General features: G+C 35.0%; 5 protein-coding genes across 5 annotated transcripts; all 5 read right to left on the bottom strand.

Annotated features, from left to right (window-relative positions):
• Window positions 1-1,179: 1,179 nt before the first annotated feature.
• LOC119589590 (pro-resilin-like) lies at window positions 1,180-1,806 on the bottom strand. Its single transcript, XM_037938191.1, has 2 exons — window positions 1,786-1,806; window positions 1,180-1,601 (listed from the first exon to the last, which is right to left on the bottom strand). Exons 1-2 carry the CDS (start codon window positions 1,795-1,797, stop codon window positions 1,245-1,247), a joined length of 369 nt encoding a protein of 122 aa, XP_037794119.1. The 5' UTR covers window positions 1,798-1,806; the 3' UTR covers window positions 1,180-1,244.
• Window positions 1,807-3,660: 1,854 nt separating this feature from the next.
• On the bottom strand, window positions 3,661-4,237 carry LOC119587262 (pro-resilin-like). The gene is made up of 2 exons (XM_037936018.1): window positions 4,232-4,237; window positions 3,661-4,076 (listed from the first exon to the last, which is right to left on the bottom strand). The coding sequence occupies exons 1-2, from the start codon at window positions 4,235-4,237 to the stop codon at window positions 3,720-3,722; spliced, it is 363 nt and encodes a 120-aa protein (XP_037791946.1). The 3' UTR covers window positions 3,661-3,719.
• Window positions 4,238-9,075: 4,838 nt separating this feature from the next.
• On the bottom strand, window positions 9,076-9,584 carry LOC119589579 (pro-resilin-like). The gene is made up of 2 exons (XM_037938181.1): window positions 9,562-9,584; window positions 9,076-9,405 (listed from the first exon to the last, which is right to left on the bottom strand). The coding sequence occupies exons 1-2, from the start codon at window positions 9,571-9,573 to the stop codon at window positions 9,076-9,078; spliced, it is 342 nt and encodes a 113-aa protein (XP_037794109.1). The 5' UTR covers window positions 9,574-9,584.
• A 4,990-nt stretch (window positions 9,585-14,574) lies between these two features.
• Window positions 14,575-15,199, bottom strand: LOC119589569 (pro-resilin-like). Its single transcript, XM_037938172.1, has 2 exons — window positions 15,174-15,199; window positions 14,575-14,990 (listed from the first exon to the last, which is right to left on the bottom strand). The coding sequence occupies exons 1-2, from the start codon at window positions 15,183-15,185 to the stop codon at window positions 14,634-14,636; spliced, it is 369 nt and encodes a 122-aa protein (XP_037794100.1). The 5' UTR covers window positions 15,186-15,199; the 3' UTR covers window positions 14,575-14,633.
• Window positions 15,200-19,808: 4,609 nt separating this feature from the next.
• LOC119589559 (pro-resilin-like) lies at window positions 19,809-20,355 on the bottom strand. The gene is made up of 2 exons (XM_037938161.1): window positions 20,323-20,355; window positions 19,809-20,166 (listed from the first exon to the last, which is right to left on the bottom strand). The coding sequence occupies exons 1-2, from the start codon at window positions 20,332-20,334 to the stop codon at window positions 19,837-19,839; spliced, it is 342 nt and encodes a 113-aa protein (XP_037794089.1). The 5' UTR covers window positions 20,335-20,355; the 3' UTR covers window positions 19,809-19,836.
• Window positions 20,356-24,785: the final 4,430 nt, after the last annotated feature.

The following is a 24,785-nucleotide window of genomic DNA, read 5'->3' as shown; positions in this document are numbered from 1 at the left end:
CTGAGGTAAAGTAGTAGCGAGCATAGCACAATGATATCATAATTAACCGAAGTTGAAGTATTTTCATAGAAAAGGACGAAAACGTGATCACAGTTGCTGACTGATGTGGAAGTATGAATGGAATGGACAGATGACGATGTTTAGTTATTCTTGGGCTCAAGAATAGACAGCTCAGATTGAAGTTGTCGATGGCGTTACTATTGTCGTTAATATAGTACCACCATCGTTATCACTGACTGTATTTGCTATGAATACTCTCATTATCAATCATTATCTCTATTTGAATTTATTACCGTAATATTTCTGATAATTACAATTATAATACAGTCAGCTACACGATAAGAAAATCATAATAATAGTAAATAAGATGTAATGAATATTTAGGAAATATTGCTATACATATATTCCAGAACATATTTTCCCCCTTGTTAAGCCATGCATTTTTATTTTGTTTTTAATTTACTATCGATTAGAACAAATTTTATTTTATTATTATTATTTTTTTACACCTGTTTGACAACTAAATCTACACTTTTGATTACTGCAATGACTTGGGAAGTAAAATTCGAAGTGAATATTTATCAAGCAAATATTTACAGAAATACTACAAACTGTCGCTATTGAATGCCCCCTTCCTTTGATTATATGCCGAATCTCCAGCATATTTCTATATGGATTGCCGTTGCACAGTTACACAGGTTTACTTATTCTTTTAGTCCACTTTGCTGCAGTCATTGAGTAGTTATGGATTTTTTTTATCAACCTTTTAGCTTTGAAAAATTGGTTGCGAAAGCTTATCCCTGAGTGTCTCTTTCAGCTCTCATTTCTAGAAACGACAAGAATCATGATTTCATTATTGCTGTTACATTATGATGATCGCTAATACCGTAAGATAAAGTACTGAACAGTATTAAATGTTTTCTTAATTTGTCCGTAATTATCATAGATGGTATTTGGTGTGTGGATCATAATGATAATAAGGATAATAAGGTTAAGAACATTACAATAGCAGTAAGCTGCACACAAACAAACACCAACGCCTCTCTCCGTCCTTATGCGGTCTCTGTGGCATATTAATATTCTCAATAATTACATCTCTTGTAAGCCTCCAGTCATAGATTTGCAGATACAAAAATGGCTTCATGATAAATGTAGTTCATATGTTAAGAAACGACACTATGCATATGCTAGTTTATTAACTTATATATACAGAATTTGAGGATGCTATTAATGAAACGAAATCTTTAAGCATACTGGGGAGCGGGTGTATAGGGGCGTGGTGTCGCATCACCCTCGTAAGTGACATCGGCCACGTATCCAGAATCACCGTTCACATTGTAGGTGACCCTCTGAATTCGACCGTCGGGAAGGAGAACGAAGTAGGAACCCTGAGTGTTGGGGCCATCTCGGGCCTCCTGATGGCCGAAGTCGTTGCCAGATGGTGGGTCGTTGACGGCGTAGTTGAAGTCGTACTTGGCGGGTGCTGAAGAGGGCGTTGTTACACCATATCCATAGGACGGCGTTGTGACACCATAGCTATAGGATGGTGTGTTTTCAGGGCGGGAGAGGGCAACGGCCACAAGAGCGGAGAGTATAATTGCCTACAATATTGGGAAAAGTTTTAACACTAGTGCTGGGAAACATAAAATATCACTTATATCAGTTCTAATACAAATAAAATTATGCAGATTTATTATATGTTTGAACATCAAACAAAAAGCGTATTGATGACACACGTATTCACTATAACGTCTCACCCACATCAATCCACCTTTTACATCTCACCTTCAGTGTCATGTTGTATGATGGTGGTGGAATGTTTGATGAAGTGAGAATGGTTTGATCTGTTTATATAGATGGAGCAAGTAAAGCTCCTCCCAAATGTGGGTGGAGCGATGTATTACCTTTCCTTTTGATATTACTAACCTCATAATTTAGAGGCCTAATTGTGGATTTTCTTCGCAGGCACACACTTTGCATCTTTTTCGTGTCTATCTACACACACGGCCGTACACATAGATGTATGTGAAATACGTATATATGTGTATGTTGTATATTCGCATCGTATGTATACATATATAACCATATACACATGGACACAGACACACACACACACACACACACACACACACACACACACACACACACACACACACACACACACACACAACAACCGTCAAGAAGACGACCCTCAAGAAGTAGGACGTTGTAGGAACCCTGAGTGTTGGGGCCATCTCGGGCCTCCTGACGGCCGAAGTCGTTGCCAGATGGTAGGTCGTTGACGGCGTAATTGAAGTCGTACTTGGCGGATGCTGAAGATTGCCACAAGGACGGTGAGTGTAATTACCTACAGCATGGAAATATTTACAATATATTTTATACATGATACATGATACATTATACATTATACATTATAAATTATCTCTGAATCAAAGTTCATGTTAAGGTACTAACAGATGAATGATGCGAGTTTTTGTCTATAGGAACTTTTCTATAATAACATGATCATGAAGAATTTACAAACATAAGAATTTACAAGTATGATGTTAGAATGAATGACAATAACCACATTATACTGAAGTAAAGCAGTAGCGAGCATAGCACAATCATATCACAATTAACTGAAGTTGAAGTATTTTCATAGAAAAGGACGAAAACGTGATCACAGTTGCTGACTGATGTGGAAGTATGAATGGAATGGACAGATGACAATGTTTACTTATTCTTGGGCTGCATGGATCATCGGGCTTAGAGACAGCCTAGTTTGAAGTTGTCGATATTGTCATTAATATCATATTACCATAATCCTTACCACTGACTGTATTTGCTATTGATATTATCACTATATTACTCTCATCATTATTACTGCTGTGTTTGTTATTAATACTATTATCAATGATTATCACTACTTCTATTAATATTTCTGATAATTATAGTTATAGCACTGTCAGCTATATGATAAGAGAGAGAAAAAAGTACACATGGAAATGAATATTTAGGAAATATTGTTATACATATATTCCAGACCTTTTCCCCCTCGCTAAAGTCATACATTTTATTTTTATTTACTTTCGATTAGAACAATTATTTCCAACTGTTTGACAACCAAATCTAAACTTTTGATTACTGCATTGACTTGGTAAGTAAAAAAACAAAGTATTAAAAAAATATTTACGGAAATACTATATACTGTCGCTACTGAATACTCCCATTGCCCAGTTACACAGGCTTGCTCATTCTTTTTGGTTCACTTTACTTCACTCTTTAAATCACTCATGGATATTCTTATCAATCTTTTAGCTTTGAAAAGTTGGCTATGAAAGCTTGTTCCTGAGTTTCTTCCATCTCTCATTTCTAGCAATGACAGAATCATGATTCATTGTTGCTGTCACATTATGATAATCGTTAATCCCACAAGAAAAAGTATTGAACAATATGAAATGTTTTCCTAGTTTGTCAGTAATAATCATAGATAGTATTTGATGTGTGGATGAATACTATACACTATAATTATATAAATCTTAATTCTATACTGATAGCTATAATGATGAGAATAGTAATAAAAGTAATAATAATAATAGGGTTAAAATAGTCAGACATGTAGATACAAAAATGCATTTATGCTCAATATAGTTCATATTATGTTATAAAACGACTCTATGCATATGCTAGTTTATTAACTTATTTATATGGACACTATTAATACAGCGAAATAATCTCTAAGCATACTGGGGAGCGGGTGTATAGGGGCGTGGTGTAGCATCACCCTCGTAGGTGACATCGGCCACGTAACCGGAGTTACCGTTGACAGTGTAAATGACTCTCTGAAGACGACCGTCAGGAAGTAGGACGTAGTAGGAACCCTGAGTGTTGGGGCCATCTCGGGCCTCCTGATGACCGAAGTCGTTGCCAGATGGTGGGTCGTTGACGGCGTAGTTGAAGTCGTACTTGGCGGGTGCTGAAGAGGGCGTTGTTACACCATATCCATAGGACGGCGTTGTGACACCATAGCTATAGGATGGTGTGTTTTCAGGGCGGGAGAGGGCAACGGCCACAAGAGCGGAGAGTATAATTGCCTACAATATCGGGAAAGTTTTAACACTAGTGCTGAGAAACATAAAATATCACTTATATCAGTTCTAATACAAATAAAATTATGCAGATTTATTATATGTTTGAACATCAAACAAAAAGCGTATTGATGACACACGTATTCACTATAACGTCTCACCCACATCAATCCACCTTTTACATCTCACCTTCAAGTGTCATGTTGTATGATGGTGGTGGAATGTTTGATGAAGTAAGAATGGTTTCATCTGTTTATATAGATGGAGCAAGTAAAGCTCCTCCCAAATGATGAGGTGAAGAGCGCTTTTGTGGGTGGAGCGATGTATTACCTTTCCTTTTGATATTTCCAAGAGGCCTAATTGTGGATTTTCTTCGCAGGTACACACTTTGCATCTTTTTCGTGTCTATCTACACACACAGTCGTACACATAGATGTATGTGAAAACGTATATATGTGTAATTGTATATTCGCATCGTATGTATACATATATAACCATATACACATGGACACACAGACACACACACACACACACATGTATATATATATATATATATATATATATATATATATATATATATATATATAATATGTATATACATATATATGTGTGTATTTATAAGTATGCATATATTTGTCTATATATGTTGATATATAAATGCATTTATATTGTATGTGTATAGATATATAGATAGATCGATAGATTGATAAACACACATGTATATCTTATATACACATATATATTCATAATATATATATATATATACACACACATATTGTGTGTGTGTGTGTATGCGTGTGTGCTTGTGTGTATGTGTGCATCTATTATGTATACATATATGTTAATATATAATTTACATATATGCATATATATTTATTATATATATGTACAATAGACCAACGAAAAGACAGGTAAAGTGTATCTTGCACATTTGCTTGTCTGTATACAGCAAAATCCATACAATTAATACTTTCTGAGTAATGGGAATATTTTAGATTTTAAATAGTTGGTGACACCAAATGTGTCTCCTCAGGATGTTCTCTTTTCGTAGTTATCAGATAATTTATTTTTTTTGTTAGCTCTAGGCTATCTGCCTAGAGTCCTTGTAAGGATGTCGGAAGTTTTCTCACAGGTTTTTGTATAAATAATCACTGACCACATTTTCCGTAAAGTTTGGAGTTTATATGTGGAGATATAAATTGCAAAACAATGGCATTCGAATCATATAGACAACAGTAATAATAATGGAAGTAACGATTACAATATAAAAATAATCTCATACCCTTATTCACAATTTGTTTTCTATCTCTTACAGCCACACTTACGAAGATACCTTTGCGCTAACTGTAATCCCTATTACAAAATGAAATGACGCCTTCGATATGCTAATCTAATAATTTATTCTGTATATTTCATGGACATTTGTTAAACTAAATTATATCTAAGCATACTGAGAAGTGGGTGCATAGGGACGTGGTGTGGAAGGGTACTGGGCCTCACCCTCGTAGGTGACTCGGCCAAGTAGCCAGAATCACCGTTCACAGTGTAAGCGACACTCTGAAGGCGACCGTCGGAAAGGAGGACGAAGCAAGAACCTTGAGTGTTAGGGCCATCTCGAGCCTACTGATGACCGAAGTCGTTACCAGCTGGTGGGTCGTTGACAGCATAGTTGAAGTCGTGCTTAGCAAGTGCTGAAGAGGGCGTTGAGGGCCATAGCCACAGGACGGTGTTTTCGGGTCGGGCGAAGTGTAATCACCTTTGTCAGAAAAGTTTTAGCAAAGACAAAATGTAAGAGTGACATTTTATGTTACCTAGAAATATTTTCAGTACATTTGTCATATGCTTAAATCCAAAAAGAAAGGCGAATGCTTGATATACAAATTCACCATTACATTCTCTACCACGGATATTTTTCTTCTCGCATCTCATCTTAAGTACCATAGTGCGTGAATAGAATAACACAACGAGAATGTTTCTATCTGTAGAGCAAATAAAGCTCCCCCCTAGCGATGGGCATAAAGAGTCCCAATTGTGGGTTTTCATCACATATACTGTATCTGTTATACAAGTGTTCACACACACATATATATATATATGCATTTATGTATGTATATTAATATTTATATAATATGTAGTTCCAGTAAATTTTATATTGTATATCATATAAAGGTAAATGTAATAATAAAGGTAACAATATTGTTACTGCTACTACAGAAGATATACACGTTAAGGGCCGGTCATATTAATCTATTCTGTCCAGGGATCCCTTTACAGAACTGGATGTTTCTCTTGCTGTAAACGGATCCGAGATGAAAATTCCTCCGCAGCACGAAAACGTTCTGTCGGTATTTCATACCTGCCTAGAGCTGAAATATATTGCCGAAACAAAAACTATAAAATAATTACTGGTGAACTCTTTACTTAAAATCTTTAAGAAATGAATATAAATCATGATAAACTTAATTTCTACACACAAAGACATATTGCATCGAACAACGATGTCTCATTAAATGTTTATAGATAATTCGGATAAACGTTCATTTAATTAACGGACAAACATGAACCCACTTCGACACGCCAAAAGCATGGAGCTGTATTCGGAAGTTATTTACCCCTTATTGGATAAAGTGAGTGTCAAAGAGCCGTTGTTGAACACCAGTCAAAAGGATTATAAAAGCAGGAATGTGAAAAGAATATAATGGATTAAATAAGCAATGAATACCCGAGCTACGCACATCAACTCGCCACAAATGTGCATGTTTCACTTTTCCTGATCCTGTTATTTCTACCTCAAATTCCTATCCTAAAATATAGGTAAATCTTAAGTATAGGTCAAATCTTATTTTAGTAATGGTATGCAGCAGTAAGCCATATCATATTAGTGTCCGAAGAGACACAGAATGTAGTGTGACCAATCCCTCTCTGTAGCTGACCAGACTTCGGCGATCCTACCTGGGGATCCAAGGACAGAATAGACTAGTGTGACCTTCGCTTTACATATTGTTTCATTACCATATTATCACTGTAATTTCATTGCCATCGCTACAATTATGGTTTACTGAGTTTTCTGCTCTTGATATGGCTATATCATATATTTAATTTTCGTGGGTTTCTTCAGGATATATATGATAACATTCTCCTATCCATTTTTTCAGTCTGACATCGTTATGACATTACTTTTTAGCTGTCTTTGGCTGGTCTTACTCTTGTCCTGATACCATTTTTTCCCTTCTTTCTGCGTCGCTTTCTTTCATCTGGTAATTATGTTTATCATTTGTGTTTCTTTTATTTTGATTTCCAGTAATTCTTGGAACAGGCGGAAGTGTACTTTGCTGGAAAGATCAATTCGAATGACGTGGGGCTAACGGCAAAAAAATGCCTCACAGAGAAGAGTTGGGAATCACCGCTGTAGATAACTGATAACATCAACTATCATTTTCAGTGAGGCTTCTCAAGATATGTAAGATCACATTCTTCTAAATCTCAATTTTGGTCTTTCCTTGTAATTATCAGACTGATCTTTTGCTACATTCGGTTGGTCGTCTCTTATATCTATTCTATATGCTAATAGCATTTTACCTCCATAACTGAAAGCTGTGTATACAGGTCTACATCGTGCAATGTGGACTTTGTGGGTGCCAAGAGTTTATGAATTTCAGTTTTATCTTAGAATCAGAGTTCAGGTTAAAGTGTCAACAGATGAATGATGCGACTTTTTTTTCTTCTAAAGTTTGTGTTAAAATAATAACGTGATCATAAAAACTTATAAACATAATATGAGAATGATTGACGATAACTACATTATACTGAGGTAAAGTAGTAGCCAGCATAGCACAGTCATATCATAATCAACCGAAGATGAAGTATTTCCATAGAAAAGGACGAAAACGAGATCACAGTTGCTGACTGATGTGGAATTATGAATGTTTAGTTATGCTTGGGCTGCATGGATCATCTGGCTTAGAGAAAGTCTAGATTGAAGTTGTCGATATTGTCATTAATATTATATTACCATCATCGTTATCACTGACTGTATTTGCTATTGATACTGTCATTATCAATCATTATTAGTACTTTAACTTATCACTGTAATATTTCTGATAATTACAATTATAATACAGTCAGCTGTATGATAAAAAACCCTAATAAAACAACTGTAGGTAAGATGGTAATAAATATTTAGGAAATACTGTTATACATATATTCTAGAACTCCATTTTCACCCTCGCTAAGCCATACAATTTTTTTTTCATTTACTATTGATTAGAACAATATTTCTTTCCACCTGTTTGACAACTAAATCTACAATTTTGATTACTGCATTGACTTGGCAAGAAAAAAAAAATAAGTATCAAGCAAATATTTACAGAAATACTACAAAATATCACCACTGAATGCTCCTTTCCTTTGATTATCAGCCAAATCTCCAGCATATTTCCATATGAATTGCCGTTACACAGTTACACAGGCTTGCTTTCTATTTGATGCACTCGTTGAGTAACTTGTGGATTTTTTTTTATTAACCTTTTAGCTTTGAAAAGTTGGCTGTAAAAGCTTGTTCCTACGTGTCTCATTTCTCATTTCTAGCAACGTCAGGAATCATGATTTCATTGTTACTGTTACATTATGATAATCGCTAATGCCCTAAGATAAAGCATTGAACAATATTTAATATTTTCTAATTTTTCTAATCGTAATTTTAAACTGATAACTATAATGATGGTGGAAATAATAATAATAAAGTTAATGACAAAACTATCGGTGACACTAAGCTGTACACACACTAACACCAACGCCTCTCTCTGTGCTTATTTTGTCTCTACAACATAGTAATATCCTCAGTAATTACGTTCTTGTGAGCCTCCAGTCATAGACATGAAGATACAAAAATGGCTTCATGCTTAATGTAGTTCATATTATGTTATGAAACGACACTATGTATATGCTAGTTTATTAACTTATGTATACACAATTTAGAGAGAATATTAATGAAACGAAATAATATCTAAGCATACTGTGGAGAGGGTGTATAAGGGCGTGGTGTGGCATCACCCTCGTAAGTGACATCGGCCACGTAACCGGAGTCGCCGTTGACAGTGTAAGTTACTCTCTGAAGACGACCGTCAGGAAGTAGCACGTAGTAGGAACCCTGAGTGTTGGGGCCATCTCGGGCCTCCTGATGACCGAAGTCGTTGCCAGATGGTGGGTCGTTGACGGCGTAGTTGAAGTCGTACTTGGCGGGTGCTGAAGATTGTGTTGTTACGCCATATCCATAGGACGGTGTGTTCTGAGGGCGGGCGAGGGCAACGGCCACAAGGACGGCGAGTGTAATTACCTACAATATGGGAATATCTTTTACAATTTATCTTATAGAATTTAGATATAAGCTTAAGAATTTGTATATGTTTGAACTTCAAACAAAAGGTGTATCCCTTACAGAAGCATTCACAGTCACATCTGTACCACGTAAAATTGTCTTTTGGCTTCTCACCTTAAGTGCCATGCTGCGTGACGATGATAGAATATCTGATGTAGTGAGTGCGGGTGAATCTGTTTAAATAGACAGAGCAAGTAAAGCTCCTCCCTAATGATAAGTATGAAAAATGCTGTTGTGGGTGGAGCGATGCATTAACTTTCCCCCTTGATATTTGTAATCACAAAAGTTAAAGGCCTAATTGTGAATTTTCATCGCACGCACACACACACAAACATGTATATATATATATATATATATATATATATATATATATATATATATATATATATATATATATATATATATACACACATATATTCATATATAATGTGTATATATACACACATATACACATAAACATATATGTAGGTATACATGCAATTATGTGTGTGTAAGTGTATAATTATGTATGCAAATACAGAGAAAATGAACAAGAAAAATTTATTTATTGGCATTAATCATTATCATCCTTAAAACAATTAATAAAATGATAAGGATAAAGATAATAATAATTGTAACAATATTGTTACTTATTGTTTTGTTACCATATCATCACTGTAATTTCATTGCCATCACTACCATTATCGAGTTGGTTCAGTGAGTGTTCTGCTCTTGATGCGGTCACATCGTATATTCAATTTTTGTGGTTTCTTCGAGACATATATGATAACATTCTTCCACCCTTTTCTTTCGGTCTGTCATCGTTATGAGATTACTTTTTAGCTGTCTTTGGCTGGTCTTCCTCTTGTGCTGATACCTACAGGAGGGACCTTTAAAATTAGTCCTTGAGATTCTTTATTACTTTTGTCGCTAAACCCTGAGATAATTTTTTTTTTTCACCAAAGAAAGCATTTTCTTTCGTCGCTCTCTTTCATCTGGTAATTATGTTTGTCATTTGTGTTTCTTTTGTTTCAATTTCCAGTAATTCTTGGAATGGGTGAAGATGTACTTTGCTGGAAAGATAAATTCGAAAGACGTGGGGGCTAGTGGTAAAGAAAAGGACTAAGAAGAGTTGGGAACCACTGCTGTAGATATCTGATAACATCAACTATCATTTTCAGTGAGGCTTCTCAACATATGTAAGATCACATTCTTCTGAATCTCAATTTTCGTCTTTCCTTGTAGTTATAAGACAAATCTTTTGTTACGTTCGGTTGGTCGTCCCTTATATCTATATGCAAATAGCCTTTTACCTCCATTGCTGAAATCTGCATATAGAGGTCTAAATCGTACAGTGTGGAATTTGTGGGTGCCAAGAGTTTAATTATACATTTCAGTATTAACTTAGAATCAAAGTTCAGATTAAATTGTCAACAGATGAATGATGCGACGTTTTCTTCTAAAGTTTATGTTAAATTTATAACGTGATCATAAAGAATTTATAAGCATGATATTACAATGAATGACAATAACTACATTATACTGAGGTAAAGTAGTAGCGAGCATAGCACAATGATATCATAATTAATCGAAGTTGAATTTTTTTCATAGAAAAGGACGAAAACGTGATCACAGTTGCTGACTGATGTGGAAGTATGAATGGAATGGACAGATGACGATGTTTAGTTATTCTTGGGCTCAAGAATAGACAGCTCAGATTGAAGTTGTCGATAGCGTTACTATTGTCGTTAATATAGTACCACCATCGTTATCACTGACTGTATTTGCTATGAATACTCTCATTATCAATCATTATCTCTATTTTAATTTATCACTGTAATATTTCTGATAATTACAATTATAATACAGTCAGCTACACGATAAGAAAATCATAATAATAGTAAATAAGATGTTAATGAATATTTAGGAAATATTGCTATACATATATTCCAGAACATATTTTCCCCCTTGTTAAGCCATGCATTTTTATTTTGTTTTTAATTTACTATCGATTAGAACAAATTTTATTTTATTATTATTTTTTACACCTGTTTGACAACTAAATCTACACTTTTGATTACTGCAATGACTTGGGAAGTAAAATTCGAAATGAATATTTATCAAGCAAATATTTACAGAATACTACAAACTGTCGCTATTGAATGCCCCCTTCCTTTGATTATATGCCGAATCTCCAGCATATTTCTATATGGATTGCCGTTGCACAGTTACACAGGTTTACTTATTCTTTTTAGTCCACTTTGCTGCAGTCATTGAGTAAGTTATGGATTTTTTTTTTATGAACCTTTTAGCTTTGAAAAATTGGTTGCGAAAGCTTACCCCTGAGTGTCTCTTTCAGCTCTCATTTCTAGAAACGACAAGAATCATGATTTCATTATTGCTGTTACATTATGATGATCGCTAATACCGTAAGATAAAGTACTGAACAGTATTAAATGTTTTCTTAATTTGTCCGTAATTATCATAGATGGTATTTGGTGTGTGGATCATAATGATAATAAGGATAATAAGGTTAAGAACATTACAATAGCAGTAAGCTGCACACAAACACCAATGCCTCTCTCCGTCCTTATGCGGTTTGTGGCATATTAATATTCTCAATAATTACATCTCTTGTAAGCCTCCAGTCATAGATTTGCAGATACAAAAATGGCTTCATGATAAATGTAGTTCATATGTTAAGAAACGACACTATGCATATGCTAGTTTATTAATTATATATACAGAATTTGAGGATGCTATTAATGAAACGAAATCTTAAGCATACTGGGAGCGGGTGTATAGGGCGTGGTGTCGCATCACCCTCGTAAGTGACATCGGCCACGTATCCAGAATCACCGTTCACATTGTAGGTGACCCTCTGAATTCGACCGTCGGAAGGAGAACGAGTAGGACCCTGATGTTGGGGCCATCTCGGCCTCCTGATGGCCGAAGTCGTTGCCAGATGGTGGTCGTTGACGGCGTAGTTGAATCGTACTTAGCGGTGCTGAAGAGGGCGTTGTTACACCATATCCTAGACGGCGTTGTGACACATAGCTATAGGATGGTGTGTTTTCAGGCGGAGAGGCAACGGCCACAGAGCGAGAGTATATTGCCTACAATATTGGAAAAGTTTTAACACTAGTGCTGGGAAACATAAATATTACTTATATCAGTTCTAATACAATAAATTATGCAGATTTATTATATGTTTGAACATCAAACAAAAGCGTATTGATGACACACGTATCACTATAACGTCTCACCCACATCATCCACCTTTTACATCTCACCTTCAGTGTCTGTTGTATGATGGTGGTGGAATGTTTGATGAAGTGAAAATGGTTTGATCTGTTTATATAGATGGAACAAGTAAAGCTCCTCCCAAATGTGGGTGGAGCGATGTATTACCTTTCCTTTTGATATTACTAACCTCATAATTTAGAGCTAATGTGGATTTTCTTCGCAGGCACACACTTGCATCTTTCGTGTCTATCTACACACACGGCCGTACACATAGATGTATGTGAAATACGTATATATGTGTATGTTGTATATTCGCATCGTATGTATACATATTTAACCATATACACATGGACACAGACACACAGACACACACACACACACACACACACACACACACACACACACACACACACACAACAACCGTGAAGAAGACGACCTCAAGAAGTAGGACGTTGTAGGAACCCTGAGTGTTGGGGCCATCTCGGGCCTCCTGACGGCCGAAGTCGTTGCCAGATGGTAGGTCGTTGACGGCATAATTGAAGTCGTACTTGGCGGATGCTGAAGATTGCCACAAGGACGGTGAGTGTAATTACCTACAGCATGGAAATATTTACAATATATTTTATACATGTACATGATACATTATACATTATAAATTATCTCTGAATCAAAGTTCATGTTAAGGTACTAACAGATGAATGATACGAGTTTTTGTTTATAGGAACTTTTCTATAATAACATGATCATGAAGAATTTACAAGCATAAGAATTTATAAGTATGATGTTAGAATGAATGACAATAACCACATTATACTGAGGTAAAGCAGTAGCGAGCATAGCACAATCATATCACAATTAACTGAAGTTGAAGTATTTTCATAGAAAAGGACGAAAACGTGATCACAGTTGCTGACTGATGTGGAAGTATGAATGGAATGGACAGATGACAATGTTTACTTATTCTTGGGCTGCATGGATCATCGGGCTTAGAGACAGCCTAGTTTGAAGTTGTCGATATTGTCATTAATATCATATTACCATCATCCTTACCACTGACTGTATTTGCTATTGATATTATCACTATATTACTCTCATCATTATTACTGCTGTGTTTGTTATTAATACTATTATCAATGATTATCACTACTTCTATTAATATTTCTGATAATTATAGTTATAGCACTGTCAGCTATATGATAAGAGAGAGAAAAAAGTACACATGGAAATGAATATTTAGGAAATATTGTTATACATATATTCCAGACCTTTTCCCCCTCGCTAAAGTCATACATTTTATTTTTATTTACTTTCGATTAGAACAATTATTTCCAACTGTTTGACAACCAAATCTAAACTTTTGATTACTGCATTGACTTGGTAAGTAAAAAAACAAAGTATTAAAAAAATATTTACGGAAATACTATATACTGTCGCTACTGAATACTCCCGTTGCCCAGTTACACAGGCTTGCTCATTCTTTTTGGTTCACTTTACTTCACTCTTTAAATCACTCATGGATATTCTTATCAATCTTTTAGCTTTGAAAAGTTGGCTATGAAAGCTTGTTCCTGAGTTTCTTCCATCTCTCATTTCTAGCAATGACAGGAATCATGATTCATTGTTGCTGTCACATTATGATAATCGTTAATCCCACAAGAAAAAGTATTGAACAATATGAAATGTTTTCCTAGTTTGTCAGTAATAATCATAGATAGTATTTGATGTGTGGATGAATACTATACACTATAATTATATAAATCTTAATTCTATACTGATAGCTATAATGATGATGAGAATAGTAATAAAAGTAATAATAATAATAGGGTTAAAATAGTCAGACATGTAGATACAAAAATGCCTTTATGCTCAATATAGTTCATATTATGTTATAAAACGACTCTATGCATATGCTAGTTTATTAACTTATTTATAGGGACACTATTAATACAGCGAAATAATCTCTAAGCATACTGGGGAGCGGGTGTATAGGGGCGTGGTGTAGCATCACCCTCGTAAGTGACATCGGCCACGTAACCGGAGTTACCGTTGACAGTGTAAATGACTCTCTGAAGACGACCGTCAGGAAGTAGGACGTAGTAGGAACCCTGAGTGTTGGGGCCATCTCGGGCCTCCTGATGACCGAAGTCGTTGCCAGATGGTGGGTCGTTGACGGCGTAGTTGAAGTCGTACTTGGCGGGTGCTGAAGAGGGCGTTGTTACACCATATCCATAGGACGGCGTTGTGACACCATAGCTATAGGATGGTGTGTTTTCAGGGCGGGAGAGGGCAACGGCCACAAGAGCGGAGAGTATAATTGCCTACAATATCGGGAAAGTTTTAACACTAGTGCTGAGAAACATAAAATATCACTTATATCAGTTCTAATACAAATAAAATTATGCAGATTTATTATATGTTTGAACATCAAACAAAAAGCGTATTGATGACACACGTATTCACTATAACGTCTCACCCACATCAATCCACCTTTTACATCTCACCTTAAGTGTCATGTTGTATGATGGTGGTGGAATGTTTGATGAAGTGAGAATGGTTTCATCTGTTTATATAGATGGAGCAAGTAAAGCTCCTCCCAAATGATGAGGTGAAGAGCGCTTTTGTGGGTGGAGCGATGTATTACCTTTCCTTTTGATATTTCCAACCTCATAATTTAGAGGCCTAATTGTGGATTTTCTTCGCAGGTACACACTTTACCTCTTTTTCGTGTCTATCTACACACACGGCCGTACACATAGATGTATGTGAAATACGTATATATGTGTAATTGTATATTCGCATCGTATGTATACATATATAACCATATACACATGGACACACAGACACACACACACACACACATGTATATATATATATATATATATATATATATATATATATATATATATATATATACATATATATGTGTGTATTTATAAGTATGCATATATTTGTCTATATATGTTGATATATAAATGCATCTATATTGTATGTGTATAGATATATAGATAGATCGATAGATTGATAAACACACATGTATATCTATATATACACATATATATTCATAATATATATATATATACACACACATATGTGTGTGTGTGTGTGTATGCGTGTGTGCTTGTGTGTATGTGTGCATCTATTATGTATACATATATGTTAATATATAATTTACATATATGCATATATATTCATATATATATATGTACAATAGACCAACGAAAAGACAGGTAAAGTGTATCTTGCACATTTGCTTGTCTGTATACAGCAAAATCCATACAATTAATACTTTCTGAGTAATGGGAATATTTTAGATTTGAAATAGTTGGTGACAACAAATGTGTCTCCTCAGGATGTTCTCTTTTCGTAGTTATCAGATAATTTTTTTTTTTTTGTTAGCTCTAGGCTATCTGCCTAGAGTCCTTGTAAGGATGTCGGAAGTTTTCTCACAGGTTTTTGTATAAATAATCACTGACCACATTTTCCGTAAAGTTTGGAGTTTATATGTGGAGATATAAATTGCAAAACAATGGCATTCGAATCATATAGACAACAGTAATAATAATGGAAGTAACGATTACAATATAAAAATAATCTCATACCCTTATTCACAATTTCTCTTTCTATCTCTTACAGGCACAATTACGAAGATACCTTTGCGCTAACTGTAATCCCTATTACAAAATGAAATGACGCCTTCGATATGCTAATCTAATAATTTATTCTGTATATTTCATGGACATTTGTTAAACTAAATTATATCTAAGCATACTGAGAAGTGGGTGCATAGGGGCGTGGTGTGGAAGGGTACTGGGCCTCACCCTCGTAGGTGACCTCGGCCAAGTAGCCAGAATCACCGTTCACAGTGTAAGCGACACTCTGAAGGCGACCGTCGGGAAGGAGGACGAAGCAAGAACCTTGAGTGTTAGGGCCATCTCGAGCCTACTGATGACCGAAGTCGTTACCAGCTGGTGGGTCGTTGACAGCATAGTTGAAGTCGTGCTTAGCAAGTGCTGAAGGGGGCGTTGAGGGCCATAGCCACAGGACGGTGTTTTCGGGTCGGGCGAAGTGTAATCACCTTTGTCAGAAAAGTTTTAGCAAAGACAAAATGCAAGAGTGACATTTTATGTTACCTTGAAATATTTTCAGTACATTTGTCATATGCTTAAATCCAAAAAGAAAGGCGAATGCTTGATATACAAATTCACCATTACATTCTCTACCACGGATATTTTTCTTCTCGCATCTCATCTTAAGTACCATAGTGCGTGAATAGAATAACACAACGAGAATGTTTCTATCTGTAGAGCAAATAAAGCTCCCCCCTAGCGATGGGCATAAAGAGTCCCAATTGTGGGTTTTCATCACATATACTGTATCTGTTATACAAGTGTTCACACACACACATATATATATGCATTTAAGTATGTATATTAATATTTATATAATATGTAGTTCCAGTAAATTTTATATTGTATATCATATAAAGGTAAATGTAATAATAAAGGTAACAATATTGTTACTGCTACTACAGAAGATATACACGTTAAGGGCCGGTCATATTAATCTATTCTGTCCAGGGATCCCTTTACAGAACTGGATGTTTCTCTTGCTGTAAACGGATCCGAGATGAAAATCCCTCCGCAGCACGAAAACATTCTGTCGGTATTTCATACCAGCCTAGAGCTGAAATATATTGCCGAAACAAAAACTATAAAATAATTACTGGTGAACTCTTTACTTAGAATCTTTAAGAAATGAATATAAATCATGATAAACTTAATTTCTACACACAAAGACATATTGCATCGAACAACGATGTCTCATTAAATGTTTATAGATAATTCGGATAAACGTTCATTTAATTAACGGACAAACATGAACCCACTTCGACACGCCAAAAGCATGGAGCTGTATTCGGAAGTTATTTACCCCTTATTGGATAAAGTGAGTGTCAAAGAGCCGTTGTTGAACACCAGTCAAAAGGATTATAAAAGCAGGAATGTGAAAAGAATATAATGGATGAAATAAGCAATGAATACCCGAGCTACGCACATCAACTCGCCACAAATGTGCATGTTTCACTTTTCCTGATCCTGTTATTTCTACCTCAAATTCCTATCCTAAAATATAGGTAAATCTTAAGTATAGGTAAAATCTTATTTTAGTAATGGTATGCAGCAGTAAGCCATATCATATTAGTGTCCGAAGAGACAAGAATGTAGTGTGACCAATCCCTCTCTGTAGCTGACCAGACTTCGGCGATCCTACCTGGGGATCCAAGGACAGAATAGACTAGTGTGACCTTCGCTTTACATATTGTTTCATTACTATATTATCACTGTAATTTCATTGTCATCGCTACAATTATGGTTTAGTGAGTTTTCTGCTCTTGATATGGCTATATCATATATTTAATTGTCGTGGGTTACTTCGGGATATATATGATAACATTCTCCTACCCTTTTTTTTTTAGTCTGCCATCGTTATGAGATTACTTTTTAGCTGGACTTTGAGTTTAAGGTGCCTCACAGAGAAGAGTTGGGAATCACCGCTGTAGAAATCTGATAACATCAACTATCATTTTCAGTGAGGCTTCTCAAGATATGTAAGATCACATTCTTCTAAATCTCAAATTTGGTCTTTTCCTGTAGTTATCAGACAAATCTTTTGCTACATTCGGTTGGTCGTCCCTTATATCTATATGCTAATAGCATTTTACCTCCATAGCTGAAAGCTGTATATACAAGTCTACATCGTACAATGTATAGTTTGAGGGTGCCAAGAGTTTATGAATTTCAGTCTTATCTTAGAATCAGAGTTCAGGTTAAAGTGTCAACAGATGAATGATGCGACTTTTTTTTCTAAAGTTTGTGTTAAAATAATAACGTGATCATAAAAACTCATAAACATGATATGAGAATGACTGACGATAACTACATTATACTGAGGTAAAGTAGTAGCCAGCATAGCACAGTCATATCATAATCAACCGAAGATGAAGTATTTCCATAGAAAAGGACGAAAACGAGATCACAGTTGCTGACTGATGTGGAATTATGAATGGAATGGACAGTTGACAATGTTTAGTTTTTCTTGGGCTGCATGGATCATCTGGCTTAGAGAAAGTCTAGATTGAAGTTGTCGATATTGTCATTAATATTATATTACCATCATCGTTATCACTTGCTATTAATACTATCATTATCAATTATTATTAGTACTTTAACTTATCACTGTAATATTTCTGATAATTACAATTATAATACAGTCAGCTGTATGATAAGAAACCCCATATAAAACAACGGTAGGTAAAATGGTAATGAATATTTAGGAAATTCTGTTATACATATATTCTAGAACTCCTTTTTCACCCTCGCTAAGCCATACATTTTTTTTTTCATTTACTATTGATTAGAACAATATTTCTTTCCACCTGTTTGACAACTAAATCTACAATTTTGATGACTGCATTGACTTGTCAAGTAAAAAACAAAGTATCAAGCAAATATTTACAGAAATACTACAAAATGTCACCACTGAATGCTCCTTTCCTTTGATTATATGCCAAATCTCCAGCATATTTCCATATGAATTGCCGTTGCACAGTTACACAGGCTTGCTTTCTCTTTTAGGTCACTTTGCTGCGCTCGTTGAGTAAATTGTGGATATTTTTTTATTAACCTTTTAGCTTTGAAAAGTTGGCTGTAAAAGCTTGTTCCTGCGTGTCTCATTTCTCATTTCTAGCAACGTCAGAAATCATGATTTCATTGTTGCTGTTACATTATGATAATCGCTAATGCCCTAAGATAAAGCATTGAACAATATTTAATATTTTTCTATTTTTTCTAATCGTAATTTTAAACTGATAACTATAATGATGGTGGAAATAGTAATAATAAAGTTAATGACAAAACTAACGATGACACTAAGCAGTACACACACTAACACCAACGCCGCTCTCTGTGCTTATTTTGTCTCCACAACATAGTAATATCCTCAGTAATTACGTTTCTTGTGAGCCTCCAGTCATAGACATGAAGATACAAAAATGGCTTCATGCTTAATGTAGTTCATATTTTATTATGAAACGACACTCTGTATATGCTAGTTTATTAACTTATGTATACACAATTTAGAGAGAATACTAATGAAACGAAATAATATCTAAGCATACTGGGGAGAGGGTGTATAAGGGCGTGGCGTGGCATCACCCTCGTAAGTGACATCGGCCACGTAACCGGAGTTGCCGTTGACAGTGTAAGTTACTCTCTGAAGACGACCGTCAGGAAGTAGGACGTAGTAGGAACCCTGAGTGTTGGGGCCATCTCGGGCCTCCTGATGACCGAAGTCGTTGCCAGATGGTGGGTCGTTGACGGCGTAGTTGAAGTCGTACTTGGCGGGTGCTGAAGATTGCGTTGTTACGCCATATCCATAGGACGGTGTGTTCTGAGGGCGGGCGAGGGCAACGGCCACAAGGACGGCGAGTGTAATTACCTACAATATGGGAATATATTTTACAATGTAGCTTAAAAAATTTAGATATAATCTCCAGAATTTGTATATGTTTGAACTTCAAACAAAAGGTGTATCCTTTACAGAAGCATTCACAGTGACATCTCTGCCACGTAAAATTGTCTTTTGGCTTCTCACCTTAAGTGCCATGCTGCTTGACGATGATAGAATATCTGATGTAGTGAGTGCGGGTGAATCTGTTTAAATAGACAGAGCAAGTAAAGCTCCTCCCTAATGATAAGTATGAAAAATGCTGTTGTGGGTGGAGCGATGCATTAAAACTTTCCCCCTTGATATTTGTAACCAGAAAAGTTAAAGGCCTAATTGTGAATTTTCACAACACACTCAAACATGTATATATATACAAAATATATTCATATATAATATGTATATATACACACATACACATAAACATATATGTAGGTACACATGCAATTATGTGTGTGTAACTATATAATTATGTATGCAAATACAGAGAAAATGAATAAGAAAAATTTATTTATTGGCATTAATCATTATCATCTTTAAAACAATTAATAAAATGATAAGGATAAAGATAATAATAATGGTAACAATATTGTTATTTATTGTTTTGTTACCATATCATCACTGTAATTTCATTGCCATCACTACCATTATCAAGTTGGTTCAGTGAGTGTTCTGCTCTTGATGTGGTCACATCGTATATTCAATTTTTGTGGTTTCTTCGGGACATATATGATAACATTCTTCCATCTTTTTCTTTCGGTCTGTCATCGTTATGAGATTACTTTTTAGCTGTCTTTGGCTGGTCTTCCTCTTGTGCCGATACCTACAGGAGGTACCTTTACAATTAGTCCTAGAGATTCTTTATTACTTTTCTCGCTAAACCCTGAGATAATTTTTTTTCACCAAAGAAAGCATTTTCTTGCGTCGCTCTCTTTCATCTGGTAATTATGTTTGTCATTTGTGTTTCTTTTGTTTCGATTTCCAGTAATTCTTGGAATGGGTGAAGATGTACTTTGCTGGAAAGATAAATTCGAAAGACGTGGGGGCTAGTGGTAAACAAAAGGACTAAGAAGAGTTGGGAACCACTGCTGTAGATATCTGATAACATCAACTATCATTTTCAGTGAGGCTTCTCAACATATGTAAGATCACATTCTTCTGAATCTCAATTTTCGTCTTTCCTTGTAGTTATCAGACAAATCTTTTGCTACGTTCGGTTGGTCGTCCCTTATATCTACATGCTAATAGCCTTTTACCTCCATTGCTGAAATCTGCATATAGAGGTCTACATCGTACAGTGTGGAATTTGTGGGTGCCAAGAGTTTAATTATACATTTCAGTATTATCTTAGAATCAAAGTTCAGATTAAATTGTCAACAGATGAATGATGCTACGTTTTCTTCTAAAGTTTATGTTAAATTTATAACGGAGCATAAAGAATTTATAAGCAATGATATTACAATGAATGACATAACTAATTATTACGAGGTAAAGCAGTAGCGAGCATAGGCACAATGATATAATTAACACGAAGTGAAGTACTTTTTCAATAAGAAAAGGACGAAACGTTGATCACAGTTGCTGACTGATGTGGAAGTATGAATGGAATGGACAGATGACGATGTTTAGTTATTCTTGGGCTCAAGAATAGACAGCTCAGATTGAAGTTGTCGATGGCGTTACTATTGTTAATATAGTATCACCATCGTTATCAATGACTGTATTTACTATTAATACTCTCATTATCAATCATTATCTCTACTTCAACTTATCACTGAATATTTCTGATAATTACAATTATAATACAGTCAGCTACATGATAAGAAAATCATAATAATAGTAAATAAGATGGTAATGAATATTTAGGAAATATTGCTATACCTATATTCCACAACTTCTCCCCCTCGTTAAGCCATAAATTTTTTTTTGTTTTTTTATTTACTACGATTAGGAACACTTATATTATATATATATAATATATATATATATATATATATATATATATATGTATATATATATATATATTTTTTTTACACCTGTTTGACAACTAAATCTACACTTTTGATTACTGCAATGACTTGGCTAGTAAAATACGAAGTGAATATTTGTCAGGCAAATATTTACTTCTTTGGCTTTGTTAAGCCATACATTGTTTTTTAAAATTTACTATCGATTAGAACAATATATATATATATATATATATATATATATATATATATATATATATTTTACGCCTGTTTGACAACTAAATCTACACTTTTGATTACTGCAATGGTTCGAAGTGAATATTTATCAAGCAAATATATACAAAAATACTACAATCTTTCGCTATTGAATGCCCACTTCCTTTGATTATATGCCGAATCTCCAGCATATTTCTATATGAATTGCCGTTTCACAGTTACACAGGCTTACTTAGTCCACTGTGCTGCAGTCATTGAGTAACTTATGGATATTTTTTATCAACCTTTTAGCTTTGAAAAATTGGTTGCGAAAGCTTATTCCTGAGTGTCTCTTTCATCTCCCATTCTAGAAATGACAAGAATCATGATTTCATTATTGCTGTTATATTATGATGATCGCTAATACCGTAAGATAAAGTACTGAACAGTATTAAATGTTTTCTTAATTTGTCAGTAATTATCATAGATGGTATTTGGTGTGTGGATCATACTATATGTACACTGTAATTATATTAATCTTAATTTTATACTGATAGCTATAATGCTAGTGGATATAATGATAATAAGGATAATAAGATTAAGAACATTACAATAGCACTAAGCTGTACACAAATCAACACCAACGCCTCTGTCCGTGCTCATGTGGTTTCTACGGCATATTAATATTCTCAATAATTACATCTCTTGTAATCCTTCAGTCACAGACTTGCAGATACAAAAATGCCTTCATACTTAATGTAGTTCTTATGTTATGAAACAACGCTATGCATATGCTAGTTTATTAATTTATATATACAGAATTTAAGGACGCTATTATTGAAACGAAATCTTTAAGCATACTGGGGAGCGGGTGTATAGGGGCGTGGTGTCGCATCACCCTCGTAAGTGGACATCGGCCACGTAATCCAGAATCACCGTTTCACATTGTAGGTGAACCTCTGAATTCGACCCGTCGGGAAGGAGAACGTAAGTAGGAACCCCTGAGTGTTGGGGCATCTCGGCCTCCTGATGGCCTAAGTCGTTGCCAGATGGTGGGTCGTTGACAGCGTAGTTGAAGTGCTCGTATTTGGCGGGGATAAGGAGGGCGTGTACACCATATCCATAGGACGGCGTTGTGACACCATAGCTATAGGATGGCTGTGTTTTCAGGGCGGGAGAGGGCAACGGCCACAAACAGCGGAGAGTTTTTAATTGCCTACAAAATCGGGAAGTTTAACACAGTGATGAGAAACATTAAAATATCACTTATTCTCAGTCTAATACAAATAAAATTTATGCCGATTTTATATAGGTGAACTCAAACAAAAGCGTATTGATGACACACGTTATTCACTATAACGTCTCAACCCACATTAATCACCTTTTACATCTCACTTAAGTGTCAGGTTGTTATGATGGTGGGGAATGTTTGATGAAGTGAGAATGCTTTCATCTGTTTATATAGATGAAGCAAGGAAAGATACTCCCAAATGATGAGGTGAAGAGCGCTTTTGTGGGGCGGTGAGCGATGTATTACCTTTTCTCTTGATATTTACAAACCTCATAATTAGAGGCCTAAGTGTGATTTTCTTCGCAGGTACACACTTTACTTTGTTCTGTCATGTACACCACACGGCGGTTTACACATAGATATGTATGTGAATACGTATATATGGGTAATTGTATATTCGCATTGTATGCATACATATATAACCATATACACATGGACACGCACACACACACACACACACACGCACACATATATATATATTTATATATATACATACATACATATATACATACACATATATATGTGTGTGTGTGTGTATTTTTATGTATGCATATATTTGTCTATATTATGTATACATATATGTTAATATATAATGTACATATATGCATATATGTATATATTTATGTATATATATATATGTACAATAGAAAAAATCCAGCAAAATCCTTGAATATCTATTCTGAAAAAGAAGAAAATGTATATCTATTTTGGACCTTGAGTAATGGTGATATCACTATCATATCAATAACAAATGATATGGATAATAATAACAGAGATAAAGGTAAGAATAACAAATGAACACAACAATGACGACAATGATACCGATTATTATTTCCCAATTATACTATTATTACGGCCATTTCGAACATACCACCACTATAGGTCTATCCTAAACCCTTAGCTGAATTTCCATACAATAAATACTTTCTGATTAATGGGTATATTTTAGATTTTAAATAGTTGGTGACACCAAATGTGTCTCCTCAGGATGTTCTCTTTTCGTAGTTATCAGATAATTAAATTTTTTGTTAGCTCTAGGCTGTCTGCCTAGAGTCCTTGTACCTGTAAAAACTACCTTTACATTCTAAACCACAACATAGAAAGTAGCAGTCTTGCCCTGGTCTTTTGACTGTTCACGGGATTTGTCTAACAAGTGAAAT

This window comes from Penaeus monodon, chromosome 3 (genome assembly GCF_015228065.2).
Source record: "Penaeus monodon isolate SGIC_2016 chromosome 3, NSTDA_Pmon_1, whole genome shotgun sequence".
In the NCBI taxonomy this organism is placed as follows: domain Eukaryota; kingdom Metazoa; phylum Arthropoda; class Malacostraca; order Decapoda; family Penaeidae; genus Penaeus; species Penaeus monodon.
The sequence above is the reverse complement of the archived record's forward strand: the minus strand, read 5'-3'. Positions and strand labels throughout refer to the sequence as shown.